The sequence below is a fragment of the Gracilinanus agilis genome, chromosome 5, assembly GCF_016433145.1.
Source record: "Gracilinanus agilis isolate LMUSP501 chromosome 5, AgileGrace, whole genome shotgun sequence".
Classification (NCBI taxonomy): domain Eukaryota; kingdom Metazoa; phylum Chordata; class Mammalia; order Didelphimorphia; family Didelphidae; genus Gracilinanus; species Gracilinanus agilis.
The window spans coordinates 296,088,751-296,114,776 of record NC_058134.1 but is presented as its reverse complement, the minus strand read 5'-3'; the positions used below and the strand labels follow the sequence as shown (position 1 = coordinate 296,114,776).

At 39.5% G+C, this 26,026-nt stretch overlaps 1 protein-coding gene across 1 annotated transcript; it reads right to left on the bottom strand.

Annotated features, from left to right (window-relative positions):
• Window positions 1-202: 202 nt before the first annotated feature.
• On the bottom strand, window positions 203-25,798 carry KLHL42 (kelch like family member 42). The gene is made up of 3 exons (XM_044679909.1): window positions 24,951-25,798; window positions 12,745-12,938; window positions 203-2,205 (listed from the first exon to the last, which is right to left on the bottom strand). Exons 1-3 carry the CDS (start codon window positions 25,796-25,798, stop codon window positions 1,754-1,756), a joined length of 1,494 nt encoding a protein of 497 aa, XP_044535844.1. The 3' UTR covers window positions 203-1,753.
• Between the last annotated feature and the right edge of the window lie 228 nt (window positions 25,799-26,026).

The following is a 26,026-nucleotide window of genomic DNA, read 5'->3' as shown; positions in this document are numbered from 1 at the left end:
AAAGCTGCTTGAAAACTGGGACTATTTCTCTTAAGTGTTTGTATTCCTAGCACTTAGCAAAGTTCCCAGGTACAAAGGAGGCAATAATTTCCTATTGAATTAAATTATTTAAATATTTAAAATGTCAAAAAATTATTATTCATAGATACTAGTAATATTTTAGATGCCTTAAGAAGAATCTAAATATCATGTCATTTGTATTATTTATTGACTTTGGTCCTTAATCAAGCAAAAAACATGCAGCTAGTCATTGTTGGTTAGTCCCATTCCTTAAAATATATTGGATGACAGGTGTCATGTTTGGATAAAAAATACTTTCAGGAAATGTGCGCCTGAGGTTTAAAACGTTGGCCTCTTTTTTTTTCTTTTTCTTTTTCATTTTCAAGTAATTAGTTCAAGTAAGCCTCCACTAAAGCCCTACTCTGATAACTCATCTTGGCATGGAAGTGTCCCTGGGTTCTTGGAAGCTATGTCAGAAGGATTCAAAGTCTGGTGGGTCCCATCCTTCAGGAAAGACTCTGGACACAAGCATGGCAATGCCCCCACAAAGGATATGTATTAGGTCAATATAATTAATGTCTTCATATATAAATATGTGAAAAGTGCTCTTTCTTTTCCTGATCCTCACAACTAAGGTCTTACTATTCCTTTCACTGTTTGAAAACTAAAACATGCCCCCTTCCCATTACCAAAAAGCAAAACCCAATAAGGCGCAGATTTAATGATCTGAATTAATTGTTCTGCCTTTCAGCTAACCTCTGAACTTCTCATCTTTTAACAGTGATCTTCTCTGGTTTGTAAACTTGGCACTGGTAGACCAGCAAAAACTATTATTGACCAGGAAGAATGATGCCCCTAAAGCATCCTTTAACAAAGTCTGAATCTAAAGCTCTTGGCACCTAATTGTGGCAGATGGAGATATTGGCGTCCCCCCCCCACCCAGGGGCCCCTTATAATTCTGGGTAACCCTTTTCTAGGGGAAAAAACTATTGTACAGGCTTGGACACTTTCTTCCCTCATGCTTATGTTCATACTCTTGTACTGTCCCCACTGTCTTTCCTTCTTCTTCCTATCCCTTCATAAAAGGGATTGATGTCATTTATTAACAAATAAAAGACCTAGAATGAAATTCTAGACAGGAGAACTCCTGGAATCTTTTTTATTTCCCCCTCAGTTAATCAAGTTAAGCACTTACTTTGTGCCAGGCACTGATATGGATAACAAAGAAAGTTCCTTTCCCCAAGAAGCTCACCGTGCCATGAGGGCATTGTTACATCTTTTGTATTAGATTCCCAGAGACCAGCACAGTGCCTAACACACAGTAAGCGCTTAAAAAATGTTGAAGGGAGCCCAAGGCATCTCCAACTCACTTTGGAATCTCCAGGATGGTCCCACAGCGTGGAGTACCAGGAAGGTAGCAGCCCAATACTCCAGTTCAGTTCAGAGTGACTCATATTTTGCCACTTAAACTTTTTAGGGGCTGCTGATCAAATTTTTTTGGCCACAGCAACTCATGAAAAACTTATTTACTAAGGTGTGGATTATTGGTATGGGTTGAGAGAGTACCAGTATCATGAAAGTCACAAATCTTTTGAAATAGTGAAATAAATTTGAGCGAGTAGTAAGGTTATTTATAAAGGCTAAATACGTGGCCTAACATATTGGCAAACTGGGCCAATGCCAATCATTCTTATAATGGGACTTTACTTCTTCTGTCTAATTGGGCTCTTTCAATATCCTAAATTAAATGCAGTTATATTTCTGTTTCACTTGGCAGATACAGAGAACAAATCAGTAAGTTCTGTCCAAAGGCCGGAAAACGTCTAAATGGCTCCCAACTCTCTGAAAAGATATTATACTTGAGAAAAACCCTGTGTTCCAGGCTAGTGGAGAGAGTAATGTCTCTGCTCATAATATAGATTCCATCGTTATGAAGTGTGCAAGTCAAGTTAAGACCTGATTTGGACGTGTTCTCCTTGAGATAGAGCCATTCCCGGGTAATGGTATTATAAGACTGCACGGTTAGCAGGTCCTCGCTTGGGTTGGTCCTTTTGTTGGGTCCAAATTCATGGAGACAACCTCCCACCAAGTAGATGGTCTCCTCCACGGACAGCATCTGTTGTTTGCGAATGTGGACCTCGCAGACTTCAAAAATAGTCCAGGCGTCAGAGGTGGGACAGTACTGCAAAATGTTCATATTCCTGTCTAAAATTTAAAAAATGAGCAACATTGTAAACACTATAGGTATGGCTCACCACCCACGACATATCCCCATTTCCCCACTTAAAGTAATTATAGGTAAGTTTATTGAGTCTAAATATACCTCCAGTTTGTGCAGGTGGAAAATTTGCCACACCTGAGCTGCATTCCCAGCATCCTTTTAAGTACATCCTCATTTGATGTACAGGGGCTTGGGAAATAAATTTGGCTGAGACCCACCCTGTGGGCCTCTTTTGGGGCTTTGCTTTGGTTAAAGTGTGGCAGGTGTGGGTCTCTGGCTCTGTGCTCTGCTCACTTGGCTGAAGAAATCCCTTTCCCTTTCATTTTTTTTGTTATTATTAAATTCTTTAATTTAAAATATCAGGAGTATTTATTCATTTTCCCCCCTGTGATCCTTTGGGAGACCAGTCTCCCCAATGGATCATAAGTTTTAAAAGTAAAAGAAACTCTATTTCTCAGAACTAGACAAATCTATAAGATAAAGAAATTTATAGAGTAGAATATAATGGTAAAATTAGATTTGACTGATTTATGGTGATTAATGAATAGAAACATTTTTCAAAATACATATATTACTCAGAAACCCATAGTACCTTTACAAAACCTGACCACAAGATAGAGCAAAAAGGAATCATTAGCAAATGTAAAAAAAAAAGGCATAAATAAAATGTTTTTAGAGACAATAAAAAGAAAAATAAAAAGGAAAGATGAACAAAAGATGAACTTGGAGACTAAATAAAGACATCCTGAATTATGAATAGGTAACAAGGAATGATATTATATTAGAGATAACTTAAACTATGAGACAGCACACTGAAATTTATGGTTCATAGCTACAGCAGTGTTCAGAAGAAACCTTGTTTCTCTGAAAACTTATTTACCAATAAAAGAAAGCATCAATTAACTCAACATACATTTTTTTAAAAAGCCTTACCTTTCATCTTAAAATCAATACTGTGCACTTGTTCAAAAGCAGAAGAGTGATAAGGGGTAGGCAATTAGGGTCAAGTAACTTGCCCATGGACACACAGCTAGGAAGTATCTGAGTGCAGATTTGAACCCAGAACTTCCCATCTCTAAGCCTGGCCCTCAATCCACTGAGTCACCTAGTTACTCCCTGCATATAGTTTTTTGTTCATTTGTTTTTTAAAAACCCTTACCTTCCATCTTAGAATCAATACTGTGTATTGGTTCCAAGGCAGAAGAGTGGTAAGGGCTAGGCAATGGGGATCAAGTGACTTGCCCAGGGTCACACAGCCAGTAAGTGTCAGCGGCCAAGATTTGAACCTAGGACCTCCCATCACTAGGCCTGGTTCTCAATCCACTGAGCCACTCAGCTGCCCCCTAGCATATAGTTTTAAAGACCAAAAATAAATAAATTAGCAACCCTAAAGTAATCACAAAGAAAGGAATTTTGAAAATCAGAGAACTAGAAAAACTTGACAAGGAAAGACCAGATCTAACCAATTAAACTTATGATTAAGAAAAAGGAAAACCAAATTTAAAAAAATAAATAAAAATGTGAATTCAGAACAAAGAAACAATAAAGAAAATCATCAGAAAGCATTATATACAATTATATGCCAACAAAACTCAAAATTCAAAGGAAATTATTATGTGTTGAATACTCAAAGTAACAAAACAAGAAATATAAATCTTAACTCAAACTTAGAAAAGGAAATAAAGCAAGCTATTTATGAACTACCCAGGGCACAAACTCTGAAACAGATGGATTTACAAGTGGTTCAACATTAATTAGCAATCATAATTCATCATATAATCTATAAAAATAACAAAAACCATGATTATTTTAATAGATCCAGGAAAGACCTTTAACACAATATAATATTTAGCTTAAAAGCCCCCCCAAAGCATAAACATATAAGGAACCTTCTGTAATAATGATCAAAAGCACACATATAATACCAAGAACTAGCATTATTTGTGATGCAGAAACATTAAATGTTTTACTAGTATAAACAGCAGTAAAGTAAGGCTGTCTACTCACCATTAGTATTGAACATATGGAGAAAAATATTAAAGGCATAAGCACTGCGTAAGATTATTCTTATATGATATACTTACATATTTTGAAAATGTTAGCAATCAGGAAGAAATTCAATTCAGTAAAGTGGCTGAATATAAAAATAATTCCATAAAGTTATTGCCATTTCTATAAAGCACAAACAAGTGCCAGGAACAAACCCTCTGGGCCCATTACTGTAAAGCTACTCCTTTGTGCTGCTCAAAAATCTCCAAGAGCAATTTTTCTTTTTTTTCCAAGGTTTGAAGTAGCTAAATTCAAATTTGGCTGCTTAGCATAGAATACAGGTACCCCAAATCCCCTCAATCATGGAGCTTTGTCAATTACTCCACCTAGAAGAGCCACTGGTCTGGGAAGAGCATCCATCCAGAGCATCACTAATGCCCAGTACTAAAGGGCTAGTTAGGGGAGCAGAGTTGGGGGGCAGAAGGGAAGCACCCTGAAGACAATGGCATTGATTTCTGGGGCCTCCATGGAGAGCTGGAGTATAACTGCACTAATTCCAGCCACTTTGCTCTCTGTATTTGCGAGAGAGTATAAGCCTGCCTCTGCCTCTCAATGAAAATAAGTTTAAATAAGCAATTTGGAATTGGAATGACTGTGTTTCTCTGAAAGATCTGATTTTCAGAAAGGAATAGCCATATCCCTAGATAGTTGAGAACTGCAATGCCCAGAAGAAATGAGACCAAGAATTCTATTTTTTTCTTTTCATTATGAACATGATCAGCATAAGCATTTCAATATTTTATATGTAAAAAGAGGGTTTTACTTGAAACTTTTTGAATTTGTTACGTACTATTATTGCATTGTTTTTTTAAACCATTAAACTAGTAACAAAATTGGCGTTTGTGTTCCTTTCTGAATTTTTGAGTTTTTTTCTAGGTACTTTTTTTCTTTTTTCTTGATACTCTTTTCATCAATCCCCATAGGAACCCTTCTTTGTCTCGAATAAGTCAAGTCAAGGAAAAGATATCAGTGCATTGGGAATATGAACTGGATGTCTCATCCTGCATTTCTGGTCATGTGAAATCATGACTGATCACTATGAGGTTCAGAGTTCTGAAGTCCTTCAAAGATACTATCTATATTATTGTGGCCCTCTTCTAATGGTTCCCTTGATTCCACTTACTGCATTCTGCATGAGTTCATGTTTTCCTGGATGGCTCTTAATCAAATTCATAATTTATATTTTAAGTTTTTAAGTTTTATTATCTTTTTAAATTCTCTTTTATTTTTAAAATTTGAATTCCAAATTCTCTCCCTGTATAGTTAGAAATATGTTGAACCCCTGAAACTACATTACCCGAAACTCCTTTCTGTATTACCCAGAATACTTTTCCCTTTGTCCACATTTGCATCTTCACATAATTGTTTATAAGCTCTGTAACTCTTCCCTCTCGCCATCTTCTCTCAGGACCAGGCTGGGTTATCACCTTTTTATTTAGCTTTTTTTACCTTAGTTATTATTAATAACATTTATAAAATATAATAGTTATTGGATATTAATTTGAAACCCACATTTTGGCAACTCTGGTGTTATAATAGTTCTTATATATTAATTTTAATCTTCACAGAATTCCAAATTCTCTCCCTTTTTCCCTTCCAACCTACTAAAAAGGCATGATACCTATGAATGGGAAATCACACAGAACACATTTCCATATTAGCCATATTTCCCCCAAAATATCAAGAAAAATAAAGACAAAAAATTATACTTCAATTTGCAATTCAGAGTTTATTAGTTCTCTCCCTAGAAGTAGATAGTATTTTTTTCATCTTGAGTCTCTTGGAATTGCCTTGGATCATTGTATTGCTTAGAGTAGTCAAAGTTGATCATCATTACAATAATGCTGTTAACGGGCAAAAAGATATCCTGGTTCTTCTCACTTCACTTTGCATCAGTTCATATAAGTCTTATCACAGTTTTCTGACATCTTCCACACTGTCATTTCTTATAGTACAATAAACAGCATCCTTCACAATCATATGCCACAATTTGTTCAGCCAATTCCAATCCTCAATTTCCAATTCTTTGCCACCACAAAAAGAGCTATTAATATTTTTAACTATATAGGTCCTTTTCCTTCTTTGATCTCTTTGGGATGTGAGTTCAAAGGATATTGTAATCCTCTGAGCATACCTCCAAATTATTCTTCACAATGGTTGTGTGTGGGTTCCAGACAGGCCTCTACTCCAGTATCAGAGACTTCTCCTGCCATCTCTTTAAGTTTTTTAGGCTGGAAAAATGTCTCACTCTGACTTTTTGTTGCCTCTGCCATTCCAAAATTTTATCTAGGGTACTATTTTAAAGTTGTTTGGAGGGCTGCCCCTAATCTGCCATCTTGGCCCTGCCTCTACAGTCATCATTTCTTAACATTCTCTTAATATTCCATTAAATTCACATACCAAATTTATTCAGTCATTCCCCAAATTATGGGCACCCACTTTATTTCCAGTTCTTTGCTACCACAAAAAATGTTTGTACATGTGTTCTTTCCCTCAATCTTTGAGTTCCTTGTGTACTGGGCAGCTGTATCACTAGGCTAAAGGGCACATACAATTTAGGGGTTCTTTGGGCATTGCTCCAAATTGTTTTCCAAAACAGCTGAACCAATTCACAACTCTATCAACAACTAATTAGTTTATCTGTCCTGCCACAGGCCCTCCAATATTTGCTATTCTCATCTTTGCTCGTTTAATAGACATTAGATAAAACCTCAGCTATTTTAATTTGCATTTGTTTTATAACTTAGAGGAAGTATAGCAAAATGATAGATGACCTGGATTCCAGTTCTGCCTCTGACACACACTGGCTGTTTGACCCTGGGCAAATCTCTTAACTTCTCAACACTCTAGGCAATCTCAAAGACTAGTTGCTGAGAAGGACTGAACCGCATTTCTCACCTTCTTCTTGTTTTCAGTGATTTGAAGAAGGCTTTCAATTACTTAACAGCCTGCACTTCTTTTGAAAACTGCCTGTTTGTAATATTTGATCATTTCATAAACTGGGGAATATATCTTATGGATGGATGGCTGTAAGGGGAAGAGGGGAGAAGTCTGGACATCCGAGCTAATTCCTAGGAGCACACACATCTAGTTCTGGAAATGTGAAACAACTTGGAATGGAAGGTCCAAGCTCTCCAATTCAAAGCACAATGGGTATTCTGTGACTTGTTTGTGTCCTCTTACAACAATGGTGAAGAAAAGGTTTTTTGGTTGGCTGCCAAGTGATTAGAGGCAAACACAAAAGGGCTCAGAGGAGAAATGGACTCTTTCCTTCCTGCTGGACACAGAGATAAAAACAACTCTCTGAGCTCTAAAGGGCTGGAAGCACTGAACAATAACCACAAAATTGTTAGGAAATATTTTTTAAACTAAATATAAATCTGCTCTCTACAATTCTACCTCTAGACCAAGCAGGGGGGAAAAAAATCTAACCCCTCTTCTACAAATACCCCTTCAATCACTTGAAAATAGCTATTATATTCTTTTCATTTAAGTCTCTTTGGATCAGAAGACTTCTCACTTAAGGCAAGCTTAGACTGCCTAGAGTTATTCTTCTAAGAGAGTCAGTCTCCCGTGATGGGGACAGCATGCGAAGCACAGCTTTCAGTGATTTAGACAGAGGAAGAGCACTTGATGAGAAATCAGAAGATGATTTTCACAAAACTGATTGTAAAACTTTGGATACATCCCATAACCATTGCCTATCTCACAAGAGATGGATGTTAAGATTTATATGATGACAAAGAAATCACAAGTACTTACGAAGACACTGGATAAGTTTAAAGATTTATTATTCTCCCCCAAAAAAAGGATGTAAATGGAGGTGAGATCTCCATTTACCAACTGACGTCCATTTCTCTTCTCATCCCACAGCTAGGATGTGTCTGAGGCCAGTTTTGAACCCTGGACCTCCATCACCAGACCTTGCTCTCTATCCACTAAGCCACTTAGCTGCCCCCTCTTATTTACTTCTGAACCCATGGACTTCTGATCTCAATTAATGTAAATAGTTCTTTATACCAAGCCCAATATACCCTTTTCCCAATACTTATGTCTTCTTGATCTCTCTGCAATGTGGACCTCCCTTTTCTGGAGACTTTTTCCTCTCTATATTTTTCTGACACTGTCTGAAGACTCCTCAGTCTCCTTTGGCCAGCCATCATCCATATTATGAATGAATGAAAAGCTTGTATTAATAAGCACTTGCCCTCTGAAGCACCGGGGGTACAAACAATAAAGCAAGGCTCAAAGCACTCAATTCTCCCATTGGTGAGTTTCTCCCAGAACTACCACTTTAAGGAAGGGTCCAATCCCTTCTCGCCTCTCTCACCATCCAGCCTTTGCACAGTGCTCTACAGCTCAGGAGAGATTCTAAGAGTACTTTGCTTAAATTAATTAAAATTAATTAAATTTAATTAAAATTAATTAAATTAAATAAATTTTAAAAATTAAACCCATGGGAGCAGATGAATTCACCCAGGGAGAGAAAAAGAAGAGAGTCGAGGATAGAGTTTAGGGGTTCATCTAAAGTTGGGGGCACGACACCACCACTTTGACTACTACTTCTTAGATTCCAATGTAAACAGCCAAGGACCCTGAGCCCAAGAGCCCTGGGAAAACCAGTCTTTCCTCCCCTAACCTCTCCCCCAAGATTACTGTTCCTGTTACCAGCCTAGCACCCACAACTGCAGGATGGGCCGTACCAGACTTTGAACCCTTCTGACACACTTTCCAAGAACCCAGGGACACTTCCATGCCAAGATGAGTTATCAGAGTAGGGCTTTAGTGGAGGCTTACTTGAACTAATTACTTGAAAATAAAAAAAGAAAAAGAAAAAAGAAGCCAACTTTTAAACCTCAGGTGCACATCAAAGGAGTTTTTTTTTTTTTTTAAACCCATACCTCCTGTCTTAGTTTCAGTTCTAAGACAGAAGAATGGCAAGGGCTAGGCCATCAGGGTTAAGTGACTTGCCCAAGCTAGGAAGTATCTGAGGTCAGATATGAACCCAGGGCCTCCCGACTCCAAGGAATTAGTTGTAATACTAATTTTTGCACTTCTTTGCCAGTGCTTCCTAAGGACCGTGAAGCCTTTCTTTATGTGCTATTTCCTCCGATGACCTTCCCTATTTCGATCATGGGCATCGCTCTCCTTCAAGTTCACAAAAGTTTATAACCTCAGGCAGGACACTCCTAGAATGATTCCCTCTCTTTCGACCCATACAATCAATCAATTCCCTGGTCTTGTCCATTCCACCTCCACAAAATCTCTTGGGTCTTCTCACTATTCACATGCCTTCTATGACAACTACAATTCCCCTGCTCAATAAATGCCACTGGCTCCCTATTCCAAATGGAACAAAGACAAATTCTTCTGTTTGGGCATTAAAATCCCTTCACTACCTGGCTCTAGCTTAACCTTTCCAGCCTTGTTATACATTAGTCCCCTTCATGCATTCCACGGTGCGGCCAAACTGGCCTTCACTGGCACAGCGTTCCATCTTCTGTCTCGGTACTTCTGCACTGGCTACCTCTCCTGTCTGGAAAGCACTGGTGCATACCCTCTTTGTCTCCGTCTCCCAGAATCACTAGCTTCCTTCAATACTCAGAATCAAGCGTGTTTACAGATGCCCTTATCCGAGCAGCTAGTGCCTTCCCCACTCCAAAAAAAACTTAGCTTGAATTTGGATTTATTTTTGTATGCATTTATCTGTGTATGTTATTTATATCCTGATCAAATGTAAGCTTCTTGAAGGTGGAAACTGTTTCTTTCTTTTGTATTCCTGCTGCCTAAAATAAGCACATTTCTATGTGCTTGTTGATTCAATGGGTAACAATGTGTGTGGAAATTATACTAGGGCTTACTTCTGAGATATGGTAATCCCTCCAACTATTAGAAAATAGTATATACATATTATAGTATATACATAGAGAGAGGGATATACACATAGAGGGATAGAGACAGACAGACAGACAGATAGATAGATCCTTCTAGAACTCTCTGAGTTCCAGACTCCAGGGAAGTATATCCTAAAATGGTAGAGAGAGAAACAAAAAGAGACCAAGTCATTGAATAAGTGTTTCGATGATGTCAGGAATTAGATAAAATTCAATGTGGAAACTTTCCAGTGGATCCAGCTTTTTAAACTATAGCTATCTTTCCTGCCTACTTCTGAGTATATAATTTTAAAATTCAGTATAAAATAGCTCTCTCTGGGAGCTCATGTTAAGTAGATTACGTTAATGTACCCAAAAGGTCTCCTTAATTAATAAAATTGTTTCTCAGAAGAAGGACGATCCCAAAGGAACATCATGCATGTCACTTGTAGAACTTAATGTTAGTCTGAAAAAGAGATCTGACCTGGCAAAATGTGGAGTCTCCAAAAAGATGTTTTGAAAAAATTAAACACATATTGTAAAAGAGACTGGATTATTTATTGATTATTTGCTGAAAAATCTTAACTTAAGAAGACAGACAGTCATTAACCAAACTCCCAGAGTCTAATAGTTTTGATCTCGTATGAAGGACTTAAGTGAATTAAGATAATTCTTGTTTAAATGCACATAACTATCAGCAACTGCTAGGAAGAACAACCAAACAAAGGGATTTCTGAAGGAGTATAAGAATATACCCCCCACTCTGTCATCTTTGCAAACTGGTATTCAAACCCCCACATATTTATCCGCAGTACCAAACCAGCCCACAATGGGTGTTCTGGCTTGGAATTTCCAAAACCAAAATCATAGTGGGTGGCCCAGGGGAAGCTAAAGGTACATTGGCAGGAGCAGTGTGAAGCTAGAAACACACTAGCAAGTGTTTTCCAGGTCAAATTTAAAGGACATTTGCTCAGCCAGGGTGGTGGAAAAAAAAAAAAAAGAAAGAAAAGAAAATTTCTCAGTGGATCATTTGCCTACTTTTAGTGCTAGCCTACCATCTTATATTTTTATGGGCATATTGAGCCAAAGGAAAGAAGATTATTTGACATCACTTTAGGAAAATGTAGATTAAGTGTCAATGTTTGCATTCTTCCAATTCACATATGATGCACTGCCGGCTGGTGCCCAGCTTGAAAGGAATTAGAATTCTTGGAAATTCACTTACATGCATGATTCTGAGTATTCCCTTTCCCATGAAAACACATCTGCAGGAACCCTTTGGGAGCTATGGACTGTTTTTAGAATACAGAGATGACTACTGGCAACTTTAACCCCTAACTAAAGCTCTATTAAAATAAAATGACTGAGTGCTGGGCATCATCTTTTAGAATTAAATATAAAGGGAAAACTGGAAATTTTCTCCTCTACAGTGCAGACACACTCCCTCTAATGCAACACACCTGGACCACACTGTTGATAAACTAGAGAGGAAACAATTTTGCAGCTAATATACTGCCTTTGACACCCACCTCCCTGCAGTACACAAATACACATATACACATCCCACTCTCCTCCCCAAGACACACAAACATTTGCATATTCACACAACTAAACCATTTTAAGCTCTTCCAGGAATCTTACTTCAGAGGATTACTTCTCCATAACCGAGAAATGGCAATCCAGCTCAGAAAAGAAACTCACAAAATAGATATTTTTTCCTCTTTAAAAAAAAACAACACCCCCACAAAAAATTTTACTTCCTAAGGCAAGCAGCATAATTTCTCCCACCTATTTAGTGAAATATAAATACATAAGACCGTATTCTACACACAGAAGGCTCAATAAGTACTTGCTAACGACCCACCAAGAAGACTGCAAATTAACCAAGTCACTCACATCACATCACATACCCAACACCAAGATAAGCCACGAAGATGGCATTTCTCTTCCGCCTATTCTATACACTGAAGAAGGGGTTCTGTTCTCTCGCCTCTGTGTCCAGAATTCTGAATGCCCTTTCAGTCCATTTGTTCGTTTTCAATGAGCTTTGTCTTCCAATGCCAAGCAATGAGAAAGAAGTTCTAAAGAAGGGTAGATTTGGAAGAAAGATAATGTTTGTTTTGGACATGGTGAATTTGAAATGCCTATGGATCATCCAGTTCAAAATGTCCAATGAGCAATCAATCACTAGAAGGAGGGAAACTAGAGAAGGATTTAAAGGGAATCATGGGCATTAGGGGATTATTAAACCCATGGAGACATATGAAGTCACCTAGAGGGAGAAGAAGAAGAAAAGAGGGCACAGGACAGAGCCTCAGGGGGACATCCACTTTTGGGAACTTAAATACAAAATATATTTAGTCTTCTGATGAAGGATGAAAGGAAAAGATGAAATATAGAGTTGGGTCTCAAACTCAGAGATTTTATGAGTCCGACTCTCTGTAATCGATACTTTTTGATTAATTCTTTCTGCTTTGTATCTGACTGGCCCAAACATTTGGGCACATGCGGACACTTCTTGCTAGCATCCTTTGTCCCTCTCTAAGCTGCAGTTTCTTACACATGATTTTTATTTTAAACCACCTGGCTCAGTTGACTTACCTCTGGTGGTGTATCCTCCTATGACATAAATTTTTCCCTTACACTCACAGGCAGAGAATTCGGCCAGAGGGTTGGGTAAAGGGGCCACAAAGTTCCACCAGTCCTGCTCAGGATTGTAACACTCCACGTTGGAAACAGACTGCCCACCAATGGCATACAGTTTTCCACTCACAGCCAGAAGCTTGAAGCTGGACCTGAAAAGAGACATGAAAGACCTATGATACACAGGCATCTACGTTTGGCTAAGAAAAATCTGCGATCTCCTCTTGGGATTTTAAGAAAAGGATATTTTTCTTGCCATGGATTGAGGATCATCCTACCTCAAAAGAGAAAGGAGAACTGGATGCTTTCTTATGCTCCTTTCCTGTCCTCTATTTCTACAGGAAAGGAACATTTCCAAAGTAATGGTTCTGAAAACATTGAACAAGATAACATTTGAAGACATCATTTCAACAAGAATTTATTGAACATTTGTATGTCTTCAGCACTGTACTAGAATTGTGGGGCCATAATGTCATAAATTTAGAGATGGAAGTGACCTTAGAGGACATCTATTCTTTCTCTGACATTTTACAAATAATAATATGCAATTATATACAAACATACATATGTATAATCAAAAAGAAAGAAAGAAAAAGAGAAGAGGAAACTACTGAGAGATATTTACACAGTGCTTTACACATGTTAACTCATTTGATCCTTGCAAAAATCTGTAAAGTAGATGCTATTATTATCCCTATTTTACAGATGAGGACATTGGGGCAAAGTTAAGTAATTTGCCCTGGATTGTGGCACAGCAAATAAGTATCTGAGGCAATATTGGACCTCCAATCTTCCTAACGCTAAATCCCACACTCTATCAAGGCACCACCTTGATGCCTACCTGTCATCTACATGATACTAAGAATTTAAATGATTTTCCCAGTGTCACATACATGGTAAGAAATAGTCAGAAGCTGAACCCTGGTCTTCTGCCTCTAAATTTGGCAGTCTTTCTGCTCCACTGAAGGCACACTCTCATTAACATTTTAGAACTAACTGAGCTAAGTTCTCCCCATTCCCACTAGTGCATGTGTCAGAAGGGAAAAAATTTCTTTCCTCTTCAAACCATTGTCTTTATTCAGACCAGTTTAAATATATAGACATATAAATATATAGACACATTCATTTTTATAGATGTGTGTGTATATACACACAAACACACGCAGCCGAACTAGCTCTCAACTAGGCATGTGGGTAAAAGGGCACTGTTGAAAATTATTAAGTAGACTTAGGGACAGTTAATGTTGAAATGTAAATAGGGTTAAGTTTCCTAGAAATCAGTGAGAACATTTCCTTAATTGGGAACTGCATATTGTACTTTAGACCCCAAGAACAATTTTGCATGTCATCAGACTTCACCTGGGTGGTTGAGTTAGTAGGGGGTCCCTTGGCATCATTTTGGTCATATTTTTCTAATACCAGTGATTCATAAAACCTGATCATGATGTCATTTTTGCCCATGAAAAATAGTGAACTGAAAGAATTAAGGCAGTCTTGTAAATAAGCTTAAGACTTTACCAGCCCACAATTTGTTTTTACTCTCTGCTCCCCAAAGGTACACTGGCAGTAAAGTAAATAAAATTAGCAGACATTTTATTACTCATCCAGCAGAATCACTTGCCCTGGGCAAACAGGTAAGTAGTTATTTTCAAAGCCGAACTAAAAGGCAGCCAAAAGGTAAACAATCTTTCTGCCTAGCCCCTAAAATGCTCAAATGCACTTTGGCCTCTTATGAAATGTTTTTTCAAGTTGTCAAATTTGATTTAAGATGAACTTCACCGTATGAAAATAGTCTGTATAATTAGGCAGTCATTCTCTAATGGGGAGAGTAAGAGTATGCCTAAATTTATTTACTGAGCTCTGACCCTAATACCAAAAACATTACAGTGCAGAATAACGGGAAAAATTGGAGATGCAATAGGAATTCTCAGTCCCTTGGGGTCTGGGGTCTTAGACAATAAGGCAAGGATTATATGTGCGTGCTTTCATTTTTTAGCATAATATATCTGAAGAACCGTGTAATATCTTCTCTTTAGAATCAAAATACTATCCATTTCCAAAACAGAAGAGCAGTAAGAGCTGGGCAGCTGGGGTTAAGTGACTTGCCCAGAATCACACAGCTAGAAAGTGTCTGAGGTCAAATGTTCTTGGCAATAATAATGATAGTGATGGCCTAGCAAGGTCAAAGCCCCAGGGATAAAGAATTAAAAAACAGTGTGTATGTTTTCCTGATTCATAACTGATGAACACAAAAGATCACCTTTCCTGACGGAGAAAGGAGGGGGTAAATGAGGCACGTTTTTAGAAATAACCAATGTAGGAATTTAGTTAATTTAGTTTGCTTGAATATGAATATTTATTTTTAAAAGGTTTTGGTTTTCTTTGTTTTGTTTTTGTCAGTCAGAAGAAGTGAAGGAAAGAAAGAAAATAAACGCTTTTTATTTTAAAAAATTAATCTTAAAAAAAGTTGTATATTCATTAGCGGAAGATGACCAGGACAATGCGGATAGTGACCATGCTTTTCCAGTATCATTTGAAATAACTAGAGATGCTCAACCCAGAGAGGATTTAAGTGGCCCAGGACAACTGTCTCCTATTATCTGAAGGGCCAGCATGAGGATTTGGCCCCAAGAACTGCAACCATGACAATGAGTGGAAGTTGCAGAAAGGCGTATTTTAAGCAAGAAGTTTTCTTTTTTTTTTTTAAAGCCATTATCTTCTGTCTTTGGAATCAAAATACTATATCAATTTCCAAAGAATTCCAATTTCAAAAGAGTAGTAAGTAGGGGGCAGCTGGGTAGCTCAGTGGATTGAGAGTCAGGGTTAGGGTTTGAGCCTCATTGCCCACCCTTACCACTCTTCCACCAAGGAGCCAATACACAGAAGTTAAGGGTTTAAAAAAAGAAAAGAAAAGAAAAAAGAAGAGTAGTAAGAACTGGGCAGTTGGGGGTTAAGTGACTTGCACAGAATCACACAGCTAGAAAGTGTCTGAGGTCTTCCATTTCTAAGCCTGGTGCTCTATCCACTGAGCCACCTCAGTGTCCCTAGGACAGTTTTCTATCCTGGGAGAGAGTAGGATCCCCCTCAATGGGCGGATTCAAGTCAAGGCTGGTGACGTTGCAGAGAGGTTTCAGATCCAGGAACAGGTACAGCTCTGAGATTCTGTGGTGGTGTGGAAATGACACCAGCTGCGAAGGTTATTATTCCCAATTAAAGCAGTAAGAAGGAAAGCTTGGTGATCACAAAGCAAACACAAAAGTCTCTGCTTTTCTGAGTTTGGATCCACATTCAGGCCACTAGGCTGCGCTGCCTCCCTATTCTCTGAAGCTTTCAGCTAGAACAGAATTCTTTTATTCTTTTCCAAGGGAGCCCCACACTTACAATCCCGATTTTGAACGTGAATTTCCGTAGCCCAGAAACCTTTCTTCATTGCTAGTTACGTGACACATTTTTGTTTGGTGGATATTCTTTCTTTCCACTGTCACTTCCCAATAAGCTGCTGTCTTTCCCCCTCTGACAGGAAGCCCTCCCTCCTCGTGACATATTAAGTACAAGCAAAACAAATCAAGGAATTGGCCAAGCATGCCTGCAAAAGTATGCTTCCTACTAACTTTTTTTCCAGGGTGCAAAGGAGTTGATGAAAGTCACTTTATTTTATGGCCCAACCAACCTGGTCACTCTAAGATTCCTAGGATTTCGGCAACATGTCCAACACCTGGGAAAAGCAGCCACTCTCGAGTTCGCTAACCCTCCACACCAAGATAATGATAAAGCACCAAGTGATTTCTTGCTTCTTTGAGTTATTGACCTATTGAATTATTGAATTATTGGTTAACGAGGATCCAAGCTCTACTCAATATAGACCTTCATCATCAAGAAAATACCTTTGTAGTCCATTACCTTTGTTTGGGAGTAGAACTCTAGACTCAAAACATGAGACTATTTCATGCATTTTTATTGCTTCCACTGAGGTATTAGCACGTAAGTTTAAAGAGAACTCTTCAAAGGGTCTAATTTGTAGTTTGACAGAAAGAAACCCTGTTCCAAGTGGGGCCTGCCCAAGGACACTGAGAGGGCAGAAGGCTCCCCGACTCCTGCCACACTCACACCCCCGGCTTCCAGGAAGGACGAAGGGGTCACCAAGGATGGGTGCCACCGGCCAAACGACTCTGATGGCCTGAATTCTCTCCTTTGAGGCAGGCCCTTTTCTGCCCTCTCTTCTGCTCATCAATTGTATGTGCCTTTCGCTTCACTCCACTCTCTTATTTCTATTTTTCCTACTTTGTTGCCTCTTCCTGGGCAGAAACCTAGACTGGTGAACTGTCCAGCATCAGAGGAAGCTGAGATGCTTCAAGATTCAGCCCCCAGGAAAATCACTGAGCTGGGAAAGGACTCAGAAAATGTGCCCCTGGGAAAAATCAAAGGGTGGGGGGGGGGAATGAAATTACTAAAGATCTTGGGAAGAAGAAAACTCAAGGACCTTAAAAATCAGTGGATAGGGTCAGTGAGGTGGCTCAGGGATGGAACACCAGGCCTGGAGATGAAAGGTCCTGGGTTCCTCAGAGACTTCCATAGCTGGGTGATCTTGGGCAAGTCATTTAACCCTCATTGTCCAGCCCTTATGGCTCTTCTTCCGCTTTGGAACTAATAGAACTTCTAAGACAGAAGGTAAGGGTTTATTGGGGTTTTTTTAAGTGGATCAGTCAAAAGGAAAAACATTAACAACAGAAGAAAACATGGCCTCCAAATCTGTTAAATGAGTTCAGGAATCTATCAATAAATACCAAAAAACAAAGGAAAAAGATCCTACTCTTGAAGAGACAAAGGACTCTGGGAAATTTGAGGAGAACCTGAAAGAAACCACATCACAATATTTCTCAGTGGTTTAAAAAAAAAAATGAGAGGAGCAGTTGGATGGCTCAGTGAATAGGGAACCAGGGTTCAAATCCGGCCTTAGACACTTCCTAGCTGTGTGACACCAGCCTAACCCTTACCACTCTTCTGCCTTATAACCCATACCTATATCAATTCTAAGACAGAAGGAGGGAGAGAAGAGGAGAAGGGGGGGAGAGGGAGAGAGAGAAGGAGAGAGAGGGAGAGAGGAGAGAGGGAGAAAGAGAGAGGGGGGAGAGAGAGAAGGTGAGAGGGAGAAATAGGGGAGAGAGAGAGGGAGAGAGGGAGGGAGGGAAAGAGGGATGGAGGAACAGAGAGAGGAAGGAGAATTTATAACTTCAACAGTAAAAATAATTAGCAGAATTTTAAAACTTGAATCTATGCTAGCAAGTTTACCCCCCCCCCCAAAAAAAACAAAATGGAGAACAATTGATTGGGAATGAAAATACAGAAGTAAAGGACTATCACAAAAGGAAGAGAGGCAAAAAATAATAACATTGGGGAAAAAATATGTTCACTATGCAAGCAAAGCATACTGAGCTCAAAGAGAGTTTGTGTAGACACAACCTAAGAATTATAACTCTCCTAGAAGAACATGGCAGGACAAAAACCTTAACATTATAATGCAGGAAATAATAGAAGACAACTGTCTAGAACTTCTAAACACAGGAAATGAATTATCAATTCAAAGAATCATTTGTCAACTCCAGAAAAAAACCAAGACTGCAAAACTCCAAGACACACTAGTGGTTAAATTTAACAATTCAATTCAGAAACAAAGTTCTGTAAGCAACCAGAATAAAGGCCTTCAAAATATAAAGGAAAGAACATTCAAATAATGTGCACTTAACAAAAAATGCAATAAGGAACAAATGTGTTTTAAAGGGCAATGGAGCCGGGGGGAGGCCTACCCTGAAATGAGCATTTGAAAATCTCTTAGAAAGAAAATCAGATCTGAAGACATTTGCTTCTCAAGGGAAAAACATTAACTACAGAAGAAAATATGGCCTCCAGATCTATTCAATGAGTTCAGGGATCCATGAATAAATACTACAAGACTAAGGGAAATGATCCAACACTTGGACAAAATGTCTCAGAAACTCTGGCTACAGGAGGAATATAGAAAATAAAGCCAACAGAAGAACACTAATGCAGCAGTCAGGCGCAGAAAGAGAGAGCAAAGAGACTGGTAAGAGACTTCTTTCTAAATGCGTCCAAGGAGACATGGGTGAAGGCAGAAGACAGGTGGAGATGACAGAGGCAGGCCTGGGACAATTGGGACAGAACCTAGTGATGCCCTCCCTACAGGTGAATCACTGCTTTTTAAGGGGCCATATTATGAAATGGAAGAGTGCAGGAAAGCGGGGAGGAGGATGTGCCTGGAACATAGCAATAAAGGGAAGAGCATCCTTGGGGTCTTTTAAGAAGAGAAGGGCACTCAAGGGAATGGGTAAGGAGAAAGGGGAAGAATCCAAAGGGGAGGGCAGGTAAAAAGGAATGGTGGTAGGAGGCGCCATTGATGAAGGCTCCAATGGGTAAAAAGAGATGTTCTTGATTAAGGGAGTTCATGAACGCTGTCTAGATTTGGTAGGAGGGGAAGAAGCTGGGATTCCTGGGGGTAATGGCACCTGGGAGAATAGGATGGAATGGAGCTGTTGGCGTGGGGGGTGTTATTTGGAAGCAAATGGAGAAAGAAAGTAACCAAAAGGAAGATATCAATAATGGTAGATAGTATAATCAGGCAGTTAGGGTCCTCTCAGTCCACTGCAGGAATATGCAAGGGTCTGAAAATGAGGTACAATGAAAAAGGGGAACCTATGGGGCAAGCTCTAAAAATCAGGCAAGGGCAGCAACTGTCTAGAGAAGAAAGACTAGACTGGATATCTCAGAAACTCTAGTTACAGGAGGAATGTAGAAAATACAGAGACTAAATAATTATGCACAGGGCATGAACCTGAGAATGAAAGCATAGAGTAGACAGAAGATAGGAAATAGAGAGTGAGAGTCCTCTTTGGAAAGGGGCACACACATAAAAAAATGTTAAACTAATGAACAAGACTAGTTGAAGTTGAAGAGAAAAAGAGGTATCTACCTGATTGAAAAGGGAAAAAGAAGGGAAGAATTAACCAGGTAATAGCAAGAAAGGAAAAGGAACTAAAACGCAAAACTCCAAAGGGAAGAGGGAAACAAATGAAAGTCCAGGAGAAGGGGAGTGGGGAGTGGGGCAGATAATGAACCGTATTAGTGAAAATAAAGCCACCTTAAAAAAGATTAAGCTAAAGTTACTGAAAAGACATAGTACTCTATAGTGGAAGAGAGAAAAAAACATCTTGGAAAAACCAATATTAGGAATAAATATAAATGATATTATATTACAATATATGTATAAATATAGACAAATATAAATATGTACTTATAAAAGTAAATAAATAAGTATAACATATCTAAAATAATAACATATATATTTACATATAAATTTAAATTCTCATAACTTTAAATGTGAATGAATACAATAATCCATTTTTTTAAGTGACAGATTGGATTAAAAATCTTTAAACCCTATAATCATTTGTTTACAAAAAATACTTTTTAAAATAAATACATCCTCAAATAAAACTGTATGGAATATTAGATGATTCCAAAAAAGCAGAAGTTGCGCTCATGCTATATGACAAAGCCAAAAAAAATTCAAAAATATATCAAGGAATAAACAAGGAAATAACATTACACTAAAAAAAGCCACAGAGAGCAAACCAATATCAGAAATAAATATATATGCTGCAAACATCTTAGCAACAAAAGTCATAAAGGAAACATTAAATGAATAAGACATAAAACAAATAACAATAGTGAGGGGAGGCTTCAATATACCTCTCTCAGTTTTGGAAACCTAACAGAAAGATAAACAAAAGGGAAAATATGAAAATAAATATATTGATAGAAAACTAGAGCTAAAAGACTTATGGCATATTCTAAATGGAACTGCAAAAGAATATAAATATTTCTCAGGACTATATGGAACTTTCACCAAATCTGACATATTAGGCCATAGAGATGTTGCAAACGAATGTGAAAAGGCAGAATCAGTAAATGCTTCCTTTACAGACCATAAGCCAATAAAAATAGTCATTGGTTTAGGGATCACAAACAAAACACACAGACCCAAAAGGAGACTTAATAATGAGTAAACCAAAGAACAAATCATAGGAATAATTAAACATTATGTGAAAGAAAATATAATGATGAAGCAATAGACCAAACATAACAAAATTTATGAAAAAGTAATTAATGAACTGAATTAATGCATTTCTTTTTTATTTTTTTAAACCCTTACCTTCCATCTTAGAATCAATACTTGTTTCCAATATTGCTTCCAAGGCAGAAGAGCAGTAAGGGCTAAGCAATGGGAGTTAAGTGACTTGCCCAAGGTCACACAGCTGAGAAATGTCTGAGGTCAAATTTGAACCTAGGGCCGCCCATCTCTAGGCCTAGACCTCAATCTACTGAGCCACCTAGCTATGTCCCCAATGCATTTCTTTAAATTAGAAAGCAAACAGAGAAACAAACCTAAAATAAGCATAAAAGAGGAAGTATTGAAATTAGAAAAGAAATAAACTATTTTTTAAAACTTAGAAATAATAAATAATACTAAAAGCTGGTTCTTTTAAAACATTAATGAAAACTGATAAGCCTTTAGCTAATTTGGTTTAAAAGGGTAGGAAATTAAAATAATAGGGAAAGATAAAACATATAAGAAAAACTATAGGTCAGTATTATTAATGAATATTGACTCAAAATTTAACTCAATTTTTTAACTCAAAATCCCATTAAACAAACTATAGATATTCATGTAGGACATCATTCATTAGGATGAAATGGGATTTGTACCAGAGAAGCAAAGAGGATTCAACATTAGGAATACAATCAATATAATTAATCATATTAAAAACCAAAACACCCCAAACCACATCATTATCTCAATAGATACAAAAACAGCCATAGACAATGTGCAATACTGATTTCTGTTTTTTAAAAAACCACAAAATATAGGTATAAATATTATTTTTTTAACAACATAAAAAGTACCTTTGTAAAACCAAAAGTATCATATACAATGAGAATACACTAGAACCTTTCCCAATAAATATGGGAGTAAGGTAAGGGTACCCATTCTCCCCACTATTGTTTGCTAAAGTTCAGGAAACGCTAGCAATAGCAATAAGAGAAAGAAATTAAAGAAATAAAAATAAAGCAAAAAATAGACAAAACTATCCTTACCTGCTGATATGCCAGTATACTTGGGCAATCCTTGAGAACCCAGAAAGAGACTGATTGAGACAATAACTTCGGCCAAAATAAAAGCTGAATACAGAATAAGCTCCCCAAAATTAACAGCATTTCCATATGATAACAAGGCACCAGAAGCAATAACATACAGGGAAATTTCATTCTAAAGAACTAAAAAATTAGTAAAATCTCTGGGAATTTGATCTATCAAAGTATACAAACGATTTATATAGATTCAATTATAACCTTCTCCTTAAATAAAAAAAGGACACACCAGGCCTGGAATTGGGAGGACCTTGGTTCAAATCTAGTCTCAGAGAGGTCCTAGTCGTGCAACTCTGGGCAAATCACCTAACTCCAGTTGCCTAACCCTTGTCCTTCTGTCTTATAATTGTTACTGAGATAGAAAGTAAGGGTTATTTTTCAAAAAGAAATAAAGTACAAAAGAAAACAATCTAAATAGCTGGAGGAAGATTCAGTACTCATGGCTAGCTTGTGTCAACACATAAATAACAAAACAACCACAGTTCATCTATATCTTTAATGCTATCCAATCAAGTACCATAGGGACATCTTAAAGAACTTAATAAAATAATGAAACTCATTTGAAAAAATAAAAGATCTAGAATATTAAGGGGGAAAAAAAGTAGAGATACGGGGAGGTTAAGCACTTTCCCACCTCAAACTATTATTATAAAATAATACACATGGAAATCATTTAGTATTAGCTTAAAAATGGAGAAATAGCTCAAAAGAACTCTAGTGTCTGATATAGTGGAAAACATAAATTAACTAGGAAAAAATTCTCATTTGATAAAAATCACTAAGAAAACTGGAAAGCAAGCTGGCAAAAATTAGGCTGAGACCAATACTTTTACACCATATTCCACAATACATTCTGAGTGAATACGCAATATTATTAAAGATCACACCATAAAAATTAGAAGAGAAGTGGGAACATATACTTCTCACAACTAAGTCAGAAGCAATTACAGGATAAAATAGAAACCTTGATTATATGAAACTGAAAAGCTTTTGTATGAACAAAATTAATGTACTTAGGATAAGAAAGGAAGAGGTCAAATTAAAAAAAATCTTTGTATAAAATTTCTCCTCTAAGGCTTTGGTATCCAAGATATTTAATAAATACATATGAGACTAACAGCCATTCCCGGATAGATAAATGGTCAAAGGCAATAAGCGGCTTTTTTTTGATTGAGAAGTATTCACAACTATTTGAAAGAATCCTCCAGATCATTAATATTAAGAGAAAGGCAAATCAAAACAACCATGAGGTTTCAATTTACACTTAGCAAATTGGCAAAGATCTTAAGTAAATGGCAATAGTCCATGTTAAAAAGTCACAGAATGATTGGCAAACTAATGCATTGTTAGTGGAGCTATGAAATGGTACATTTATTTTGGAAAGTCATTTAGAATGCAAAATGCAAATAAAAGGATTAAAATGTCTAAATGCTATGAACCAAAGACTCCATTACTGGGTTTACTGAAAGGCTAAATAAACTGTGGTACATGGATGTAATGGAATATTACTGTGCTCTAAGAAATGATGTATGTGATGAAAACAGTGAAATATGTTAAGAAATACAAAAACTAATGCCAAGTAAGAAGAGTCAAGAAAGCAACATATATGACTACAATATAAAAGAAAAGAAACACACACACATACACACAAAGCCAATGTGAATATAACAAAATTATAAACACTAAGCAAGATTCCAATGAGATGTGAAACCATCCCCAACAGGCCGCTTGATGGAGATGGGGGGGGGGGGGTCCATAGGTATTACACATCGCACATGTTTGGGGACTTTTTCAATTTATTCATCCATTCTGCTGATGTTTTTCTGATTCTCTCTTCTCTCTCTTTCTCAAAAATGACTATTTTTCCTAAGGGGTGGCTCTCTGAGGAGAAATCTTAGGGATAACTATAATGATATAAAAAACCAAAGCCATCCATATAAACTTAATTTTTTTAAGTTCACTTATAGGTAACAGTAATAAAATTCCCAACGTATTTCCTAGAAAGCAGCGAGGTATATGTGGAGCAGTTTGGTGGCACAGGCCTAGATGTCAAAAAGACTCATCTTCCTCAGTTCCAATCTAGCCTCTGACACTTCCTACCTGTGTGACCCTGGGCAAGTCCCTTAACCCTGTCTGCCTCAGTTTCCTTAGGAGTAAAATGCCTGGAGAAGGAAGTGACAAACCACTGTAGTATCTTCGTTGAGAAAACTCCAAGGAGGAATTTGGGGACAGAACAACAGTGTGGCCTGTGGCAGTGAGTGAGACGACCTGGACTTCAATCTCTTGGGCCACTTACTTGGGGAAGGCAGTAAACCTCTCCAGGCCCAAGCTGGCCATCCTCGGTAAAAAGGGCTCCTTTTCCTTTAGTCCCTTCCGTCCCACTGGAGGATGACGAGGCCCACTCACCAGTGGGTGAGTCCCAGCCTGCAAAGACCCCACGAGGAGGAGGCCCCACCTTCCCTTCTCTCCCTCCTCCTCCTTGTCCCAACATGTCTTGGGAGCCCTAAAGGGTTCTACCTCCCTCTATTGGGGGAACCCCCTGGAGGGCGGGGCTGGTGCTCTCCCTCCAGCCCGGTCCAAGCTTTCTCCAGCTACCTGGCCAGGATGGGGATCTAGAGGCCTAAGGAGGAAGGCTTTGACTGCAGGCCTTTAGAGGTCTCAGAAGGGGAAAGGCAGAAAGTTCAGGCCCTGATGGGTGGCTGCAGTGGCTCTAAGAACCTAAACCAAAGGGAAAAACTAAACTTTTTTTATGAAATGAGTCCCTCCTTCTGACATCCCTAGAAGGCCTTTCTGAGGCCTCCTGGGTGGGATCATCTTGGGCCTGAGGAGTCGGTGCCATGTCCTGGGGGGTGGGGGGGCGGGGAGGGGGCGCCTCTCCGGGCCCCCCACTCTGGGCACTGCCCCGAGTGGAGGATGGGCACGCGTGCATCGGTGCTTACCTCTTCTGGTTCATGGAGGCCACCTGACTCCACTCATTTCTGCAAGGGTTATAGCAGTGGGCGGCAGAGATCTCCTGGCTCGTGATCCTATAACCTCCCACTATGAACAGGTAGTTGTCCAGGATGGCAGACCCATAGCCCCGCACGTTCACCAGGTCGGGGGGCAGCTGGTTGGCCAGAGGCAGCCAGCGCTGGGCGGCCTCGTCATACCGAAGCATGGACCTGGGCTCTCCCTGGTGTGGGTGCGGGGCCAGGGGCCCACCCAGGAAGTCTCCCAGGGCCAGGAGGACGGCCTTCCCCTTCATCCTGCCCTCCCTCAGCTTCTGCTGGAGGCTGGCCTCCCCCGGAGCCTGCGGAGGGGCGGCCAACAGGGGGAACTGGGGGCTGCGCAGCACCTGGTGGTAGTGGGCGGCCATGAAGCTCAGGCAGGCCCCCTGGAGGTCCGGCAGCCCGTACACCTGGGCCAGGCGGTGCAGCTCCAGGCAGTTCTCCAGCCGCACCTGGGAGAGCAGCAGCTGCAGCAAAGGGGTGACCTGCAGGAAGGAGGCCGCTTCCACCAGCTCCTCCAGCAGGCTGCCTTCGTCGGCCTCCTCCTCTCCGGGCCGGCCCAGGACCCAGCCGGACCCAGCCCCTCCGCTGTTGATGAAATCCAACACGAGCTGCAGGCCGGGGGCGCTGAGCCCCCGCAGCTGCTGCACCTCGGGGCCCCCCGAGGCCGGGCGTCCGGCCTCCCGCATGCCGGAGCGGTACAGGGCGCGAAAGTAGTCACTCTGCTCGAGGAGCTTCTTCTTGCTCACGGGGTAACAGCGGCCCTCCAGCACGATCTGCACCGTCTCCTCCGCCGACATGGCCGAGCGCCCGCACGGGGCAGCCACGGGCCACAGCCCTCCCCGCACCGGCCCGGCCGGGATGGGGCGGGGAAGGGCTCCGCGGCTTTGGCTCCGCCCGGGGGGAGGGGAGAGAAGTGGAGGGGAGGGAGGAGGCGCAGCTCCAGGCCCAGGGTCAAGCGGGAGGATCCGCCGAGGCCCCTCCTTCTCTCTCCTCCTCCGGCCGCCCGGCTCCTCCCGCTCCTTCTC

Bases quoted from the DNA above. Each gene is read 5' to 3' on its own strand.
- KLHL42 (XM_044679909.1), bottom strand. From the start codon at position 25,798: ATGTCGGCGGAGGAGACGGTGCAGATCGTGCTGGAGGGCCGCTGTTAC. The intron at 12,939-24,950 runs GTAAGCACCGAT...GTCTCTTTTCAG, and splicing joins GCCTCCATGAACCAGAAGAG to GTCCAGCTTCAAGCTTCTGG. The intron at 2,206-12,744 runs GTAAGTCAACTG...TTTAAATTTTAG, and splicing joins AGGAGGATACACCACCAGAG to ACAGGAATATGAACATTTTG.